The 17,741-nt window shown below is 44.5% G+C and overlaps 1 protein-coding gene across 2 annotated transcripts; it reads left to right on the forward strand.

Moving 5' to 3' along the window:
* Window positions 1-1,390: 1,390 nt before the first annotated feature.
* AMDHD1 (amidohydrolase domain containing 1) lies at window positions 1,391-15,490 on the forward strand. Of its 2 annotated transcripts, none has more exons than XM_009556291.2 (9): window positions 1,391-1,613; window positions 4,132-4,238; window positions 5,197-5,261; window positions 5,826-6,103; window positions 9,962-10,187; window positions 11,184-11,308; window positions 13,997-14,090; window positions 14,500-14,660; window positions 15,081-15,490. In XM_009556291.2, exons 1-9 carry the CDS (start codon window positions 1,477-1,479, stop codon window positions 15,193-15,195), a joined length of 1,308 nt encoding a protein of 435 aa, XP_009554586.2. In that variant the 5' UTR covers window positions 1,391-1,476; the 3' UTR covers window positions 15,196-15,490. The 2 variants fall into 2 exon arrangements, with proteins under 2 accessions (XP_009554586.2, XP_053912846.1); XM_054056871.1 differs by lacking the exon at window positions 1,391-1,613 and adding an exon at window positions 3,138-3,575 and having other exon boundaries at window positions 15,081-15,489.
* The last annotated feature ends 2,251 nt before the right edge of the window (window positions 15,491-17,741 follow it).

The raw sequence follows: 17,741 nt of genomic DNA on the forward strand, positions 1-17,741 counted from the left end.
AGTGGTTGAGTCATCATCCCTGGAGGTGTTTAAAAGACAGGTAGATGAAGTGCTCAGGGATGTGGTTAAGTAGCGGACAGCTACGGTTGGGCTTGATGGTCTCAAAGGTCCTTTCTAACCTAGTGATTCTATGAGCCTGTCCTCATATGGGAGGAGCTCCAGCCCTCTGATCATCTCTGTAGCCCTCCTCTGGACCCATTCCAATAGTTCCATATCCTTCTTCTGTTGAGGATTCCAGAACTGGACACAATACTCCAGGTGAGGTCTCACAAGAGAGGAATAGAGGGGTAGAATCACTTCCCTCGACCTGCTGGCCACACTTCTTTTGATGCAGCCCAGGATTTGGTTGGCCTTCTGTGCTGCGAGTGCACATTGCCGGCTCATGTCAAGCTTCTCATTGACCAGCACGCCCAAGTCCTCCTCCTCAGGGCTGCTCTCAATCACATCATTCCCCATCGTGTACTGAAACCATTGATTGCCCTGACCAAGGTGCAGGACCTTGCACTTTGCCTTGTTGAACCTCATGAGGTTCTCAGAGGCCCACTTCTCCAGTCTGTCCAGGGCCCTCTGGATGACATCCTGTTGTTCCAGTGTGGCAACTGCACCACTAAGCTTGGTGTCATCTGCAAACATGCTGAGCGTGCACTCAATCTCGCTGTCAATATCACTGATGAAGATATCAAAGAGCATTGGTCCCAGTACCGACCCCTGAGGGACACTACTTGTCGAGGATCTCCATCTGGACTTTGAGCCATTGACCACTACTCTTCAAATACGACACTTCCAACCAGTTTCTTATCCACTGAATAGTCCACCCATCAAATCCATATATCTCCAGTTTAGAGAGAAGGATGTTGTGGGGGACCGTGTCAAAGGCTTTGCAGAAGTCCAGATAGGTCACATCCGTTGGTTTACCCATGTCCACTGCTGCGGTTACCCCATCAGAGAAAGCCACTAGGTTGATCTGGCAGGACTTGCCCCTGGTGAAGCCATGCTGGCTGCCTCTAATCACCTCCCTATTCTCCACGTGCTTTAGCATAGCTTCTAGGAGGATCTGTTCCATGGTCTTCCCAGGCACAGAGGTGAGGCTGACAGGTCGGTAGCTCTCAGGGTCATCTTTTCTACCCTTTTTAAAAATGGGCAAGTTACCCTTCTTCCAGTCGCCCGGGACTTCTCCTGACTGCCATGGCTTTTCAAATATCACCGAATGTGGCTTGGCAACCACATCGGACAATTCCCTCAGGACTCTGGGATGCATCTCATCAGATCCCATCGACTTAGATACGTTCAAGTTCCTCAGGCGTTCACGAAACTGTTCGTCCCCTACAGTGGGAGGGGATTTACACCCCCACCCCCGGTCACCATCCTGCTGTCCCATGACCTTTGAGCTGTTGACTTTGCTCCTCTTCCCGGAGCCTTCACCGCGCCGGAGGCTGCTGGGCGAGTCCATCGCGGGCAGTGGGGCCGTTCCCGGCGATGGCGGGGCGGCAGCTGCTGCTGCTGGAGAACGCGGAGCAGCTGGTGCTGGTCTGCGGCCGCGGGGAGCGGTTCCTGCGGCGGGAGGGCGCGGGCAGCCCGGCCGAGCTGCGGGGCGCCAGCCTGGTGGTGGGGCTGTGAGTGCGGGGTGGGGAGAGCCGCAGAGCTGGGGACGGGGACAGCCCTGAACGGGGACATCCCTGCCCTATTCCCGTCGCTGCCCGGTGCCATCCCAGCCCGGTGTCTGTCCCTTCTCTCTGCCCATCCCTGCCCGATGCCATCTCTGCCCTGTTCCCATCCCTGCCCGGTGCCATCCCAGCTCAGTGACATCCCTGCCCGGTGCCACTTCTGCCCGGTGACATCCCTGCCCTGTTCCCAGCCCAGTGCCATCCCAGCCAAATATCTGTCCCTTCCCATTGCTATCCCTACCCAGTGCCATCACTGCCCTCTGCCCGTCCCTGCCTGGTGCCATCCATGCCCGGTACTTGTCCCTACCTGGTGTCATCCCTGCCTGGTGCTCATCCCTGCCTGGTGCTTGTCCCTGCCTGGTGCTCATCCCTGCCCGGTGCCCGTCCCTGCCTGGTGCCGTCCCTGCCTGGTGCCATCCCTGCCCGGTGCCATCCCTGCCCGGTGCTCGTCCCTGCCTGGTGCTTGTCCCTGCCCGGTGCCCGTCCCTGCCCGGTGCCCGTCCCTGCCTGGTGCCGTCCCTGCCTGGTGCCATCCCTGCCCGGTGCCATCCCTGCCCAGTGCTTGTCCCTGCCCGGTGCCATCTCTGCCCGGTGCTCGTCCCTGCCTGGTGCTCATCCCTGCCCGGTGCCCGTCCCTGCCTGGTGCCATCCCTGCCCTCTGCCTGTCCCTGCCTGGTGCCATCCCTGCCCGGTGCCATCCCTGCCTGGTGCTCATCCCTGCCCGGTGCCATCCCTGCCCGGTGCTCGTCCCTGCCCGGTGCCCGTCCCTGCCTGGTGCCATCACTGCCTGGTGCTCATCCCTGCCTGGTGCTCATCCCTGCCCAGTGCTCGTCCCTGCCTGGTGCTCATCCCTGCCTGGTGCCATCACTGCCTGGTGCTCATCCCTGCCCGGTGCCCGTCCCTGCCTGGTGCCATCCCTGCCCGGTGCCATCCCTGCCCAGTGCTTGTCCCTGCCCGGTGCCATCTCTGCCTGGTGCTCGTCCCTGCCTGGTGCTCATCCCTGCCTGGTGCCATCCCTGCCCTCTGCCCGTCCCTGCCTGGTGCCATCCCTGCCTGGTGCCATCCCTGCCCGGTGCCATCCCTGCCCGGTGCTTGTCCCTGCCCAGTGCCATCCCTGCCCGGTGCTCGTCCCTGCCCGGTGCTCGTCCCTGCCTGGTGCCCGTCCCTGCCTGGTGCCATCACTGCCTGGTGCTCATCCCTGCCTGGTGCTCATCCCTGCCCAGTGCTTGTCCCTGCCCGGTGCCATCTCTGCCCGGTGCCATCTCTGCCCGGTGCTCGTCCCTGCCTGGTGCCATCCCTGCCTGGTGCCATCCCTGCCTGGTGCTCATCCCTGCCTGGTGCTCATCCTTGCCCGGTGCCCGTCCCTGCCTGGTGCCATCCCTGCCTGGTGCCATCCCTGCCTGGTGCCCATCTCTGCCCAGTTGGTGCCCATCCCTGCCCCGTGTTTGTCCCTGCCACTGCCCAGTGGCTGTGGAACGGCAGTGACCTGACTGCAATGAAACGTGCCTTCATAATTGTCATTATTGCAGTCCATAGCCTGATAATGTCCTTTATCGTGCTATGTTCACACTTCCAGCCTTGGAAAGATAAGTTCTAGCCTGGGGTTAATCATAACTGCTACTGCCTTCTGCCTCTGCTTTGTTTCTAGGTGAACTGACTTGAACTAATAGCAATCCTATAAATAATTTGTGTGATTAATGAAATTATAGTTAATAATTAATGTATATAGTTACATCTCTCCCATTTCTAAATGCTTTAACTGCTATTTGCCTGTTAGAAATTCAGCCGTGTAGCATAGAAATACCTTTAATGAGGTACCCATGATTTCCAATGGCTTGAAAAGACCTGGAGAAAGACCATGCTGAAAAGTCAGAGGTGCTGCGTGTCCCCCAGGGAGCTCCTCTCATGTAGGTGAGGTGAAGCGCTGTGCCTGGCTGTCAGGGATCCCTCAAGTGCAGGCAGGGCTTCCTGGTACTATCCTTGAGCTCCACTGGGAGAAAATTGCCTTTGAACTGAAGATCAGCCCCCAAAAGATTTATCCCTGTGGCTTCCAAGGATGCAACGTATGATTTCGGTCCAGACAGTAGAGGCTGGCACTGACATTTTGGTTTCCATGAGAAGAGTGCCCTGCAGATACTTGCTGGAGGAATGCTGTATATTTGCCAATCCGCATAAAAATAATGTTTTCTAGCAGAAATTAGAACAAAAGAGTAGCAAGTTGTTGTTCTGAGGGATGTAAGCAGAGAGCAAGACAGATGTTATGGTAAGCAATTTGAAATGCATGGCAGTAGCCCAGTGTTTTCTGTGCATCTGTAAGACTAGCAAGCCAGCTCCTGTGTGAAACTTCAGACCTCCTGCAGGTCCCTATCCCTGCTTTCAGAGAGTTGTTGCTCCAGGAGGTCTATCAATGAGCATTTGACTTTTAAACAGGCTCACACTTCCTCTCTTCATTTTCTGTTGTTTGCAGAGATGGATGTATCAAAGCTGTGGGCCAGGCAGATGTTATTCGCAGTCAGTTTTCAGGAGCTACGTTTGAAAGTGTAATTGACTGCTCTGGGAAGTGTGTGTTACCAGGTAGGTGTGGATTTCATAATGATATGATGCCAAATGGTGGCAAAGCAAATGTTTATTAAACATCCCCCTGTCCTTTTCCCCCTGTATCCAGTACTGGTTTGATAATACTTGTGTTGAGCGGCAGAGTATTGTAGCTTCCTCACCAAAGGTGACACAAGAAGAAAATTGCAGCATTTGGGATGGGATTTTTTTTTGCTTCTTGGTTGAGTTCTGCCTCCTCTGGTTTCATCTTTCATTTCTTTCTCTGTATCATAGATCACTTCAGTAACACAGCTGGCCCACTAAGTGATTTTTCAGTTTCGCATCTCTCTTCTCTACTCTTCCTAACCATCATCTGTTCCACCGTGGATCTCAATCTCTCCTTCCTGCCTGCAGCTGCTAGAAGGCAAAAGGGCAGTTCAGGATTTTAAGTCACATGATTTTCAAATTTACCTGATAAAAAAATAGACCTAAGGTAATCGATTGTGTGTTAAACTTTGCAAGTGGTGTTAGCATATGAGCTGTCAGACCGCTGCTTTGTTTGAGGTAGTCAGCTTTCACTAGCATTGGTTTCACAGCTCATAGAAAGAGCTCCTGCTGGAGTAAGTGGACGATTAACAGAGCAAGTGCCGGCGTATGAAGCCCAGCTTAAGCACTTTGGTATCTTTACAGTCTAATAAACTCTTTCACAGTTTATCATTTATAATTTCTTCAACAGTTTGAAAAAAGTCATCAAAACAATGTGCAGAACTCAGCAAATGGTGCACTTACCTAGAGATGTTTTGCATAAGGTGTTACACCTAAAAAAATTGAAAGAAAATAAGTAGTCTTTGAAGAAAATTCTAGACCTTTTACTAGCTGGATTTTTCTTTTTCTCTAACCAATAGAGACTTTATAGGGGAGCTTCTGCTGTCCATTTCATTTTCTTTCATGTTCATAACAAAATAAGCTGAGTGTATATTTACTTTGTTTTGTTTAGGCCTGGTAGATGCACATACACACCCAGTGTGGGCTGGTGATAGAGTTCATGAGTTTGCAATGAAGGTAATGGCATAAAATTACACAGCTGGATTTTTCTTCCTCTTTTTTAATGCACAACTGTTTCTACTTTCTAGTAACTCCCATTTGTCATCTGTAGAAAATATATAATCTCCGTCACATAATCTAACTGAGGGAGGAGGGAAGGCTTTTGGATATTGGTAGGCTGAGAGAGGAGCGTAACTGCAGCATTTGCGGCCGTTCCTGATGCATTTTTGCATTGACTGAAGCAATACAAGACTGCTGCCTTCTATTACCATCTATATTATTTTTTTCTTTTTTTTTCCACACATATGAATTTTTGAGCGAGAGATAAGTTTTCCCCCTTGGGTTCAGGGGGAAGCAAATCTTCTGAGTAATTCTCTTTATGTTGCTTCTTACATAATTTCTTCACTTAAGTGGAGGGGATGGAGAGTGGGGGAAGAATTAACAGGCTTTTTTTCCTCCCTCTTTTCGTTCTCACTGCAAAGAAACCTTAAGACACTTTCCAGAATCTGTTGGATAGAAAATGCACATTTAATAGCTATTTGTGTGGGATGGGGTGGCGTTTGTTTTCTTTTTTCCTCCCAGCTGGCAGGTGCATCCTATATGGAGATCCACCAGGCTGGAGGAGGAATACATTTTACTGTGGAACACACTCGAAAGGCCACAGAAGAAGAGCTGTTCAATACTTTCAAACACCGACTTGAACGCATGCGCAGAGCAGGATCTACATTGGTTGAGTGCAAGAGTGGATATGGCTTAAACTTAGAAACAGAGCTTAAAATGCTGAAGGTGATCGAACGTGCTAAGCAATCCATGGATATTGGCATTTCTTCAACATACTGTGGAGCTCATTCTGTGCCGAAGTAATGTGACTTGATTTTTGTTGCTTTTGTTAAGTATTGCTGCTTTGCATTGAAAATTGGCTGTTAATTTCAGAAAGGTTTATTCTGCTCAGCCCTCAACGTATTTGAAACAATAGCCAGTATTTACAGTACACACTCCTGAATTTTAGTTTGAAGGAAGGCGTTATTTAATGGCTACTAAATGCCAACATAAGCTTAGCAGAGAATCCCTGCCTCTGGCTGGTGCTCACACTGAAAATAACACAGATTACAGGGTTTCCTGTACAGAAAGTTCTGCTTGGGTTTGCTACTACTCTTCAAGCTTAGTCTCTGCTATGAGCTTTTATTTTAACCACGTAACAGAAAAAAATACTGTATTTATTCCTTAAACAAAGCTTAATTATGCTTCCGTGCAATGAAGAATTGCATACATCTTCTAGGCATGAGATGAGTAGATTAAAGTAAATGTGCGTAATCACAACTGTTTTGATGGCTCAAGTAGACATACCATAACAAGCCTTTCTCACTTTGATTTTTCTTCCCTATGATGAAGAAAAGTTACCAGATTTCATTGCATGAAAGAATTAATGAGGAGTTTTAGCTATGCAAGTGTTTTGAAACCTATAGTTTGACAGAGTGAGTGGCAGGCTTCTGCAAAACAAAGCATGTAAGATAGTGGCAAGCCTAGTGTCACAGAGGTACTGTGGCAATATTTAAGAGATGTCCATTAAAAAAAAAATATACTCTACCTCTTCTGACGTTCAAGAAAATATGACCTAGAAAAATTTGTGATCTAATTATTGTGTAGTTGGGACAGGAATGGAAATTAGCTGTTGTTACCTTAACTATTCAAGAGGAATCCTGCATCATCTTCAGTAACTGGAAGATGGTTACAAATAAAGTAACTAAAATCTGCTGACAACACTGAATATTTATTTCAAGAAGATCTACTAAAATTTACAGGCCTTAATGGTAAAATAAAATTGAGGTTTTACCTTAAACTATATATTGGGTTCTTTATCAGGGAGTGCAGTGATAGGATGAGGGGTAACAGTTTTAAGCTGAAAGAGGGAGGATTTAGATTAGATATTGGGGAGAAAGTTTTTGCTGTGAGGGTGGTGAAGCAGTGGAACAGGCCCAGAGAAGTCACAGATACAGATACAGTCTCAATTGTCACAGTTCTGTCCTCATTGATGCATGTCAAGCATAGCAAAATATAGGTAGTGGGGTTATTGTATTTTAAGAAAGGAGAAAAGGTAGTTGGGGATTTGAGAAAATTCCATGAAGAAAATACGGAATTATCTGTATTTTCCAGTTTGGGTCTTCTTAAATCCTCTTCTGTTCTCATTTAAACATTAATGGCTAGAATATTTTGCTTGTCTTTTCTTCCTCCCTTCAAACAGTCTCTGCCTTGGGTTTTTATTTTGACCATGAGGAATTCTGCAGTTTGTCTCTGATACAGATCCTGATGTTCAGAGCCGTGGTCCTCTGCCTTTGGCTGTCTCCTGAACATAGGAGCCAGTAACATGCTGAGGGAGACATCCCTTTTTGTTGAGCTCCAGTTTCAAACTGAATTTCCTTCAGTTTTGGTGATAGTGGTGGATTGCAAGTAGAACATGTTGCCCACAGGCTTGGGGCTGGAAATTGCTCTTTGATACTATTTATGCAAATGAGATGATGATTTTGTGGATTCTAGAAGCTGTTAAACAGATATCTTCCAAGTCACTTAAGCTCGTGTCAGTTTACTTTCAACAGTGTATCCCATAAAACTGTCCTGTAGTTCACTTATGCCTAAATCATACAAACAAGAGAGTAAGATTAACTGTTTTTATTTAAATCTTCTTGATTTATGTGGATCTTAAAATATAATAGCCTTTTTTTTGTTGTAGGCACATAATGGCAACTCTTGACTAGGTAGCCATTAAATGTCTAATAATTTTGGAATGATCATAATCATGCAAAGATGTTACTGCCAATCTGCTAATAATGAATCAATTTAAGGTCATTCCATTTAATGTGGAACAAGAGAGCAATGTTATACTTGCTCATTAAAAAATGCTGCTTAGCAGGGCTGCTGCCAAGGAGCTTTGTTAAGTTCTTGCCAAGCCATTTGCTTTCCTGCTTCTTACGCATGGCTTAATTTGCTGTTGCAAGTCTGGACTCTTACAACAGAAGCATCACAAGAAATTTCATTTAATTGATGAGGAAGTCAATTCTTCTATGTTCCCAAGTCTTGCAATATGTGGCATGTCTTTTAAAGCTTCAATATGTGGAGTCTTAAGAGGAGCCAACCTCCAGATTTGGCAGCATTGGTTATTCTTTATTCCTACATGGAAATTAGCTTTGGGCAGGTGTTGAGAACTTGCTATGTGTTATCTGTTCATAATTTCTAGGGAAACAGCTATTCAGATTGATTTTCTGTTTCTAGAATGTACCATTGATATTTGATTCATCCATTCAAATTGATTCTGCCCTGCACCAGGGCTTGGATCAGATGAGCTGCAGAGGTCCTTCCCAACACGATTATTTGGTGGGGATTGGTAACAGTGCATTGGTAACAGGCAGTGCTTACTAAAGTACACACCAAGTGGTGCAGGCTGCTTTAGTTTGAGCCATCCTAGGGAAAAGTAAGCCTGCTCTGTTTGTAGTGGTCCTTGTTCATGTCTTTTAGAAAATGTCTCCAGCCTCAGAACTTCCAGACTTGGAGCATCTCTAGTTCTTTAGGAAGTAAACTTAAAAAGCTCACAGCAGGAGGGGCAAAGAAATAACTGGTCTGTCATCCCTCCAGTCATCATTTTGAATCAAATTCATTATTTTGGGGATGTCTGATTTTGTGGTTTTTTTTTTTTTTTTAATTTTTTTTTTTTTATTGGCAAGGCTTCACTGGATCCTTTTCATCTTTAGGAAGAAATTTTCAAAGTGATTTCCTGAGCAGAAGTCTCTTGCATTAGAACAACAGCAGTTTTGATTTCTTAGGCATTACATCCCTTAAGAAGTGAAAGCGAGACTTGCATTTCCCTCTGGTTTTTTTTCTTGGCTCTGCTTCTAATCTTTCAGCTCAAATTCCTCCAAAAACTGTCATGTAAAAAAAAAAAACAGAGAAGGCTTGGCATGGTAAAAATCTGAGCAACCCCAAAGAGTTGTACTATGCCACTCTCTGCATGCCTTGCAGTGCCTGAAGTGTGAATCAAGATGTCACAGGCACTTGGCTGCAGTAGGTCATTTATCTTTAGATCTTAAAATTGTGAAATATCAACTCAATTGCAGGTTTGTGGAATCCTCGCTCTTTCAAAGGCATATACTGATCGCTCTTGAGTTATCTTTGTGTAGTAAGGGGTTCATAAATGGTTCTGACCTTGGCAAATTGAACCTCAGGAAGGCCTTCTGATTTAGAAACAGTTATCTAGCCATCACTGTGAATGATATAAAAGGAAGAGAGGTAAATATAAAATAATGATTTGTGTCACAACCCCCTTTCTGCTTTGATACTTGCATAAAAATATTGAATAAACCCCATATTTTAATATTAATTTACATATTTTAAGTAGCTGTGTTTTAGGACATAGTTTAAGTAGGGCAGATTATATGAATAGGAAAGTAGAATAATTAGTTTTAAAACATCCTGTATCTTAGTTAACATCGAAGAAGCCAACCTTATTAAAAAATATATAGTAATACTATCTAATATTCTTTGAATGGAAAGTGTTTGAGAGTACTTGAATTACAGTAGTTTTACAGTTTTTAATGCAAAGAATTTTTCTGAGTGATTTGTATTTGCATTGTTTTCTAAATAACCTAGTAATTGCTTGTGCAGTTTGAATGTTTGCCAGACTTCAAGGATGTTAGTCTTATGGCTCTGAAACGTTTTCTTTTTATTAGAGGGAAAACTGCTACAGAAGCCACAGATGACATTATCAATAACCATCTCCCTAAACTGAAAGAACTCAAACTAAGTGGTGAAATACATGTTAACAATATAGATGTGTTCTGTGAGAAGGGAGTTTTTGATCTGGAGTCTACTAGGAGAATTCTTCAAGCTGGAAAAGATATAGGGTTACAGATTAACTTCCATGGTGATGAACTCCATCCAATGAAATCTGCTGAGGTATGTCTTTCTTAACATTCACTTAAACCGTTTTTGCTTTTTGCTTTCCTTTTGTGAGAGCTGAATCCTTGAAAGAATTGCAGTTTTCAAAACCAAGGTCTTCTTTTCTAAGACTTTATAAAATGAACCATTCATAGACATCTATTTCTATCGGACGATAGAAAGTGCAGCCCTTGTGTAGCTTTGGAGTTAAGGACATGGGAGGAAGCCTTGACCTCTGGGACTAGCACACACTGCCTAATCAAACATTGACTTTGCTTATCCTCTATATGGGGTACAGACGGGGAAGGCAGATATCCATGAACCCAAGAATGACAAAAGCATGACTTCTACACAACTTGAAAAATATTTTTTCCTTAAATGTCCTATTAGCAACACCAAGTCAGATGTGCAGTGAGCACACTCAGAGGGACAGTTTAGTCAAGAATAGGCTTCCAAGTATTTTGATGAAGAAAGTCACTCTGAGACCATGTTTCACCACCATTTAAAAATTGTTTTCTTCTTTTAGGATCTGCTTAAATTATACTGTGCTGTATTTTAAAAGAAAAAAAAAAAAACAAACCAAACCCAAAATTAAAGCTTGGTTGATCATAGAAGCCTTTTTGGTGCTTCACTATTGAAGATAGCAGTTGCACTACTATTTCTGCAACCAGTGTCAGTTTTGTCAACCCCTTTCTGTCAGATACTTTGTAAACAGGAGTTGATGATGATTTTATTGATAGCTGTCCCATAGTTTGCATGTTAGTTTGCTAAACACCATTGAAAGCATGCTTTCGTTTAGTGGATGTTTGCTATTGTTTTATGGTTAACTTTTCCTATGATAAATTAACAAATATTTTGTTTCTGTATTGTGTTCATTCTTTCAAGAATTCTTTTTGATTTTTTTTTAGTAAATTTTACATTAGTAGTGAATTGTCACCTCTAGTCATTTGATAACAACATTGCTTTACTGAATTAATTGAGAACAGCAAGTAATTTTCTTGAAAATTTGCTTAGCTTGGAGCTGCACTAGGAGCCCGAGCCATCAGCCACCTGGAAGAAGTTAGTGATGAAGGTATCTCAGCAATGGCAAGAGCTGAGTGTGCTGCTGTCCTTTTACCGACAACTGCCTACATGCTAAGGTAAGGTCTAGACTGGAGGATGTCTTTTGTAGCAGATGTTTGTGGTTTTAGGTTCTTTTAACATAAAAGCGTAAGCTAGGATCCAGCCCTTAAAGCTTGGGCTGGATCAATGAGGACAATCATGAATAGAAAGAGTTGAATAAGCCTGTTTGTCTCTACTGGAACAGGTTGCCAAGGGAAGTTTTGGATGCCCCATCCCTGGAAGTATTCAAGGCCGGGTTGGATGGGGCCTTGGGCAGCCTGATCTAGTGGGATGTCCCTGCCAATGGCTGGGGCATTGGAATTAGATGATCTTTACGGTCCCTTCCAACCCTAACTATTCTATGATTCTATGTCTTGTTTCTGGTGGAGATTCTGGAAAATGAGGCACTACCCTACTTCTGAGAAGTCTCACAGTAGGTTTGGAGTGTTCCATTCAACACTGGAATTTAACCCTTATGACAGGCTAAAGTAATAATCAGGCATTCATTTAAGAAGAAGACTGGACTGATTTTCTTTAATCCATTGAGATTTTGAAAAGTGACTTGTCTTCTTTTTAGGCAAATAACATCTACAACAGATGTATTTGCTCTCTTGTAGAAGGTATTTCTGGGAAATTAATCCTTTAGTTATCAAAAGAGCTGAAAGACTGTGGGTAGCATTTTAAAAATCTCATCTGATTTTACCCAGGCAAAACTGAGCAGAGTTGCCTTAAGAACACTGTTTTCCATATGCAAGTATTCCAGATAAGCATAGATGGACCACCTGCTTACCCCTAATGCCAAAAATAAGCTAGCTGGACAATGAAGACCATGACCCAATAGTACCTTCCCTCCTGCAAAAAGAAGATCTTTAAGCTCATTTTGGTTTATTTTCGGCAGCCCGCTTTCTGAGGCGTTGAAGCTTATGCAATTGCAACCTGTGTCCACATCTATGTCCATGGTTATGCTTCTGTCTGTGATTAGCTGGCCATGTCCTGCACCAGTGCTTTGAAACCCACTGGCTGGTTGCATCTACATGCACTGCCAGAATACAGATCTTGGGGAGAATGTCTTAAAATACCAAATGATCCCAAGCAGGGTGGTAAAGGAGACAACAGAAATGCAGGCACCTGTAGAAAAGGCTGCAGCTGTAACTCACATGTTGCTCCAAAAACTCCATGTGCTGGAAAGTTTATAACCTCAAGATAAGTCTAATATATGGATAATAACGAGCAGTAGGAAATGAGATCTTAGAATCATAGAATCAGTAGGTTGGAAAGGACCCACGGGATCATTGAGTCCAACCATTCCTAACAATCCCTAAACCATGCCCCTCAGTACCTCATCCACCTGTCCCTTAAATACCTCCAGGGAAGGTGACTCAACACCTCCCTGGGCAGCCTGTTCCAGTGCCCAATGACCTTTTCCATGAAATTTTTTTCCTGATATCCAGCCTGAACCTCCCCTGGCACAGCTTGAGGCCATTCCCCCTTGTCCTGTCCCCTGTCACTTGGGAGAAGAGGCCAGCTCCCTCCTCTCCACAACCTCCTTTCAGGTAGTTGTAGAGAGCAATAAGGTCTCCCCTCAGCCTCCTCTTCTCCAGGCTAAACAACCCCAGTTCTCTCAGCTGTTCCTCATAAGACTTGTTCTCCAGCCTCCTCACCAGCTTCGTTGCTCTTCTCTGGACACACTCCAGAGCCTCAACATCCTTCTTGTGGTGAGGGGTCCAGAACTGAACACAGTATTCGAGGTGCGGTCTCACCAGTGCCGAGTACAGAGGGAGAATAACCTCCCTGGACCTGCTGGCCACACCGTTTCTGATACAAGCCAAGATGCCATTGGCCTTCTTGGCCACCTGGGCACACAGCTTGCTCGTGTTCAGTCAGCTGTCAATCAACACCCCCAGGTCCTTCTCCTCCAGGCAGCTTTCTAGCCAGACTTCTCCTAGTCTGTAGCACTGCATAGGGTTGTTGTGCCCCAAGTGCAGGACCCGGCATTTGGCCTTGTTAAACCTAATCCTGTTGGTCTCAGCCCAGCGGTCCAACCTGTTCAGATTCCTTGTTTGTTCCAGTGTCTGGTGCACTGTCTACTGAACACAGGTCTAAAAATGAAGAAGAGATATAACAGAGGGCTGGTTAAGAGAGTGTTAGAGGGCCTGAAGCTGTGGAATATATGAGAGGTTGCTATGAGGCGTTGTGGTACATCTTTTACCGGTCTCCCTCAGTTCCTTCAGGACCAATAGTGAGAGCTCAGACCTCAGGGGCTCCTGCTCCTATGCTGTCCCCTGGTTTTAAGAAAAGCAGCAGTGGCTGGGGCTTTACCTGATGGCCAGAGCTGGACCAGAGAGTGCAGCTGGAGAGTTGCCATGCTAGGAAACTATAAGGCCTAGGAAATTACTTTTTTTGAGAAAGGAAGATTTTTCACCTTGTAAATCCTTTAGTGGCTGTGGCTTGGATAAATACCGGAATTTCAGTGACCTGGAGCCTGATAGTTGGTAGTGACTGCTGCCACACGCTGTTACTGCAAAAGCAGTGGATTACACCTCCCATTTATGCTGTCCATAGGGTGATAGGTAGGGAGTCAAGAGGAGAATCTGGCTGTTTGTCTCTGAAAGGATTAGTGTAACTGAAGACATGAATGTAGCCAAACCGAATGATGACTTTTGCTCTTGTAATTTATCATGTAATAACAAAGTGAATTGTACTGACAAGTGTCTTTTTCCTGCTAGACTGAAGCAACCTCCAGCTAGAAAAATGTTAGAAGAAGGAGTTATAGTTGCTCTTGGCAGTGACTTTAATCCTAATGCATACTGTTTTTCAATGGTAAGCTATTCCTAATACTTAAAACAATACGAAAGTATGAAAGCTCTTACCAATACAACTTGTGTATAGATCTTGCATGCTTAAAACCGTCTTCAGGTCTGCAAAGAGACCTCTATACCCAGCTTAGACAATGGCTTATGCTTTTTTTTTTTTTAATGTGGTTTAGTAATTTTTGCCAGAAATTCTTGAAACCAGAAGGGCTTCTATTCTTCATATGTGCCAAGAGACTTATGAAAAGGCTCTGAAAGTTCCTGATTTTAGAGTTCTCATTTTGGAGCTGGCAAGACTTACATCACGCAGGACAACTCCTGTTGTGCAAGGAGGGCAGAGAGTGCTCAGGGATTTCAGGAATGAACAGCTTTATTTGTTTTACTGATAACTCCCATCTTCTACTTACCTTGCCCACTAGCCTATGGTGATGCATCTGGCCTGTGTAAACTTGAAGATGTCAATGAATGAAGCACTAGCAGCTGCCACCATTAATGCAGCTTATGCTCTGGGAAAATCAGACACACATGGCTCCATAGAGACTGGCAAGCAGGGGGATTTCATTATCATAAATGCACCAAGGTTTGTTTTTCCGTTGTTGTTTGAAATGTGATTTAACATCAGGGACTTTGCTTTTCACTTTGTTTGCATAGGGGAGAGGTTAGTGAATTCCTTGTGCTTTCATCTGAAAAAAGGAATGCTGCTATCATTTTAGACCCACTTCTGTTCTTCATAATCACTCCAATGGAAAATAAAGCCTGAGACTTTTGGGGCTAATATTACAAATAATATATTCCTAGTTGCAAATTATCTAGAGATTGTACCTGTTTGTTTTGTGGAAAGCATTCTCTGCTGATTTGTACGTGAACTCACTGTATTCATGCAACAAGTGATCAATGTGTATACACGGAACAGTGTTTTCCAATGGTTCAAGCAAATCTTGCCAGGTGTATACAGCTTTTGTGCAAGGCTGGATCTTCTTAAACATCTTGTCTTTTTTAGGTGGGAGCACTTGATTTACCAGTTTGGGGGACATGAAGCATTGATCGACTACGTTATAGTTAAAGGAAAAGTCGTCTATCAAAATGAGAGGTGTGGGACAATGAGCAGTTACTGAGAGAAGGCAGCAATTTAGGAAGGAACTATAATCAAATTAGCATGGAGTATTTCAAAGCAACAGACAAATCAGATTTTCGTTCACTGGTAAATTGTTTGCCTGCTTACCTTACCTGCTCTCTTATTTGAATAAACTCTACCAAACGTTACCCATGTGGTGCATCTGTCCTTCTCTCCACCGCATGGAAAGAATTTATAATTGTATCCAGTTGAAATAAGATAGTTTCCAAAAGTGATTTGTGATATAATTTTAATCTATAAAATTATTATATTTGAAAATAACCCAAACAAATCACCAATAAAAGAAGTTTGGATCCAGGTAAGATTTATTGGCAAGAATGATGTTAAGTAACTTGTGACAGAGCCCAGGGGCTCAGGCATGCACATTTGGGGTAGCCCTTGGAGTTGCTAGGAGGCCACAGCATCCTAAGGAAACACTCATAATTCCTTAAACTCAGCAGATACCAGGAACCATAGTTGTGGTGGGAAGCACAGTATCTTACCTCTCCAAAATACTGCATCTCCTGATTTCTGCAGCCTTGAAACTTGTTGGGAACCAACAGCAGCTGGGAGCCCAGCAAGGTGCTGCTTATCAGCTGATCTTTGCTGAGGATTTCACAGCTCCTTCAGAGCTGTAGGGGCACAAGAACAAGGAGGACAGGAAGATACAATCAGGTACACCACTCACTTGGCTGCTGAAAGTTGGATTGCACTGTAAGTAAAGGGGTCAGATCAGGCCTGACATTGGAAATTAGTGATGCCAAAACCTTACAGTTTACTCTTGGAGGCAGTTTAGCCCCATGAGGTCTGGTGAGTGCAGCCAACCTCTCATAATTTCGTTTACCTGGAAATTTAAAAGAAGATTGCATACAGTGTCATACAGATGTTCCAAAAAATCCCATTTAATTTATTCTAGGCTGAATCTAGTGATTCAAACAAAGTGAGACGTGTTTGTTCATGGAAGTTTGACTGCGGTTTTGATGATAAATTGAATATGAGTATGACAACATGATATGATGATACAGCTCTGGAGAGTTCAAGCTGCTGCAATGTTTAAGCAAAGGGTCTTGGGTAGAGAGTCTCTGAATACACAGAGAATGAGGGTTTTCTTCAGCCTTTGAAATGGATGGTGGCTGCAGAAACAAAAGGGCTTAACTTCTGAAGGTAAAGTCATAAAACTACGCCTGACAAGCGTGAAGAACTTAGCATCAAAAATGATTATTGAGGCAAGCAGGTGACATAACCTGTGGTACAGAGCAGAGTGCTATAGTGAAACAGACCTCTGAGGACGGACAACAGTCTCATTCTGATTTACAGGTATTTGAAAGCCATCAAAAACATGTATGAGCTTCTGATCTCCCTGAGCCTTGAGCACATCTGTTTACATCCACCCTGTAAAGTATCTTTGTTCATGCTTTATTCGAGCCAGGTTAGCCAACTTAACCAGTTTTTACAACAATTTAGTGACATTCCTGCCACTAGATGCGTTTTCCTGCAAGCAGGTGTTGCACCAGATGTGGGCGTGGACCTTTGTTTTTCTAGAGCTTGGAAGAACATTTGAAGTATGGAATCTCACAGTCCATTCTGCTGAAGACAGCTTTCACAAATAACGTTTGTGCAGGCAATTGGGGATACCCATCAGGGTATGAGTGCAGGCATTTCTGAAGGGCAGCCTGCGGCGGGCGCAGCGCCTCTTGGCTTTGCAAAGATATGGTGCAAAGCTGAGGCCACTGTGCTGCAGTGTGTGCTGGTCCCTTGCTCCCAGGTCGCCAAAAGTGGAGGTGAGTGGGAAGGAAGGCTCAGGACATCCTCTCCAAAGTGCCTAAGGCATTCAGGAGCCTGAGATTGCCTTAGGAAAACCCGAAATATTCTCTTGCTAGACAGGAATAGGCATTCACAGCCTGAAACTACTGACGTGAGGGGATTCAGCTCTCAGGCATGAGCTCTAACAGGAACTTCAAAACACATGCTTCTCTGTCCAGCTTGGCTGTATCCAGTAGCCTTTTGGAAGTATGCCCTAGGGCTATAATTAGTGGCAAGTCTGGAGTTAGAGGATGTGGTTATAGTCCAGTGGCACAGCTGACCTAAGTGGTTCCTCATGGGTGAGCACGTGGTCGTGCTGTTGCACAGTTTGCAGTTATCACCGCAGCTGGCAGGGAAGGCACAACACACTGAAACACAGAAAGATTTTGGGTTGCTCATTTTTAACACAGCTCACTTTGTGATGATGTTCACTATGCCGGCTCCGGCAGCAGCAAGGAGAAGACATCGGTAACAGCACAGTTGATAGGAACTTCTTCCAGATTTGCTGCTGAAGGAACTGTTGTTTAGCCGTACCATGAGGTTGAAGGGAAATGGTTTACCCTACAAGGCAGAAGCCTAGCCGGTTGTTCTCACACTTGATTTCAATTAATAATGAATTTCATAAGAAATGGAACAGCTTCAGGGAGAGATTGAGATATACCTGCTACAGACAGCCCAAAGCTGAAAGGGTAGGAACTTACTTGGCACGTGAGGGAGAGACAGAGGCCAGAGATGCTGCAAATC

This window comes from Cuculus canorus, chromosome 1 (assembly GCF_017976375.1).
Source record: "Cuculus canorus isolate bCucCan1 chromosome 1, bCucCan1.pri, whole genome shotgun sequence".
Taxonomy (NCBI): Eukaryota; Metazoa; Chordata; class Aves; order Cuculiformes; family Cuculidae; genus Cuculus; species Cuculus canorus.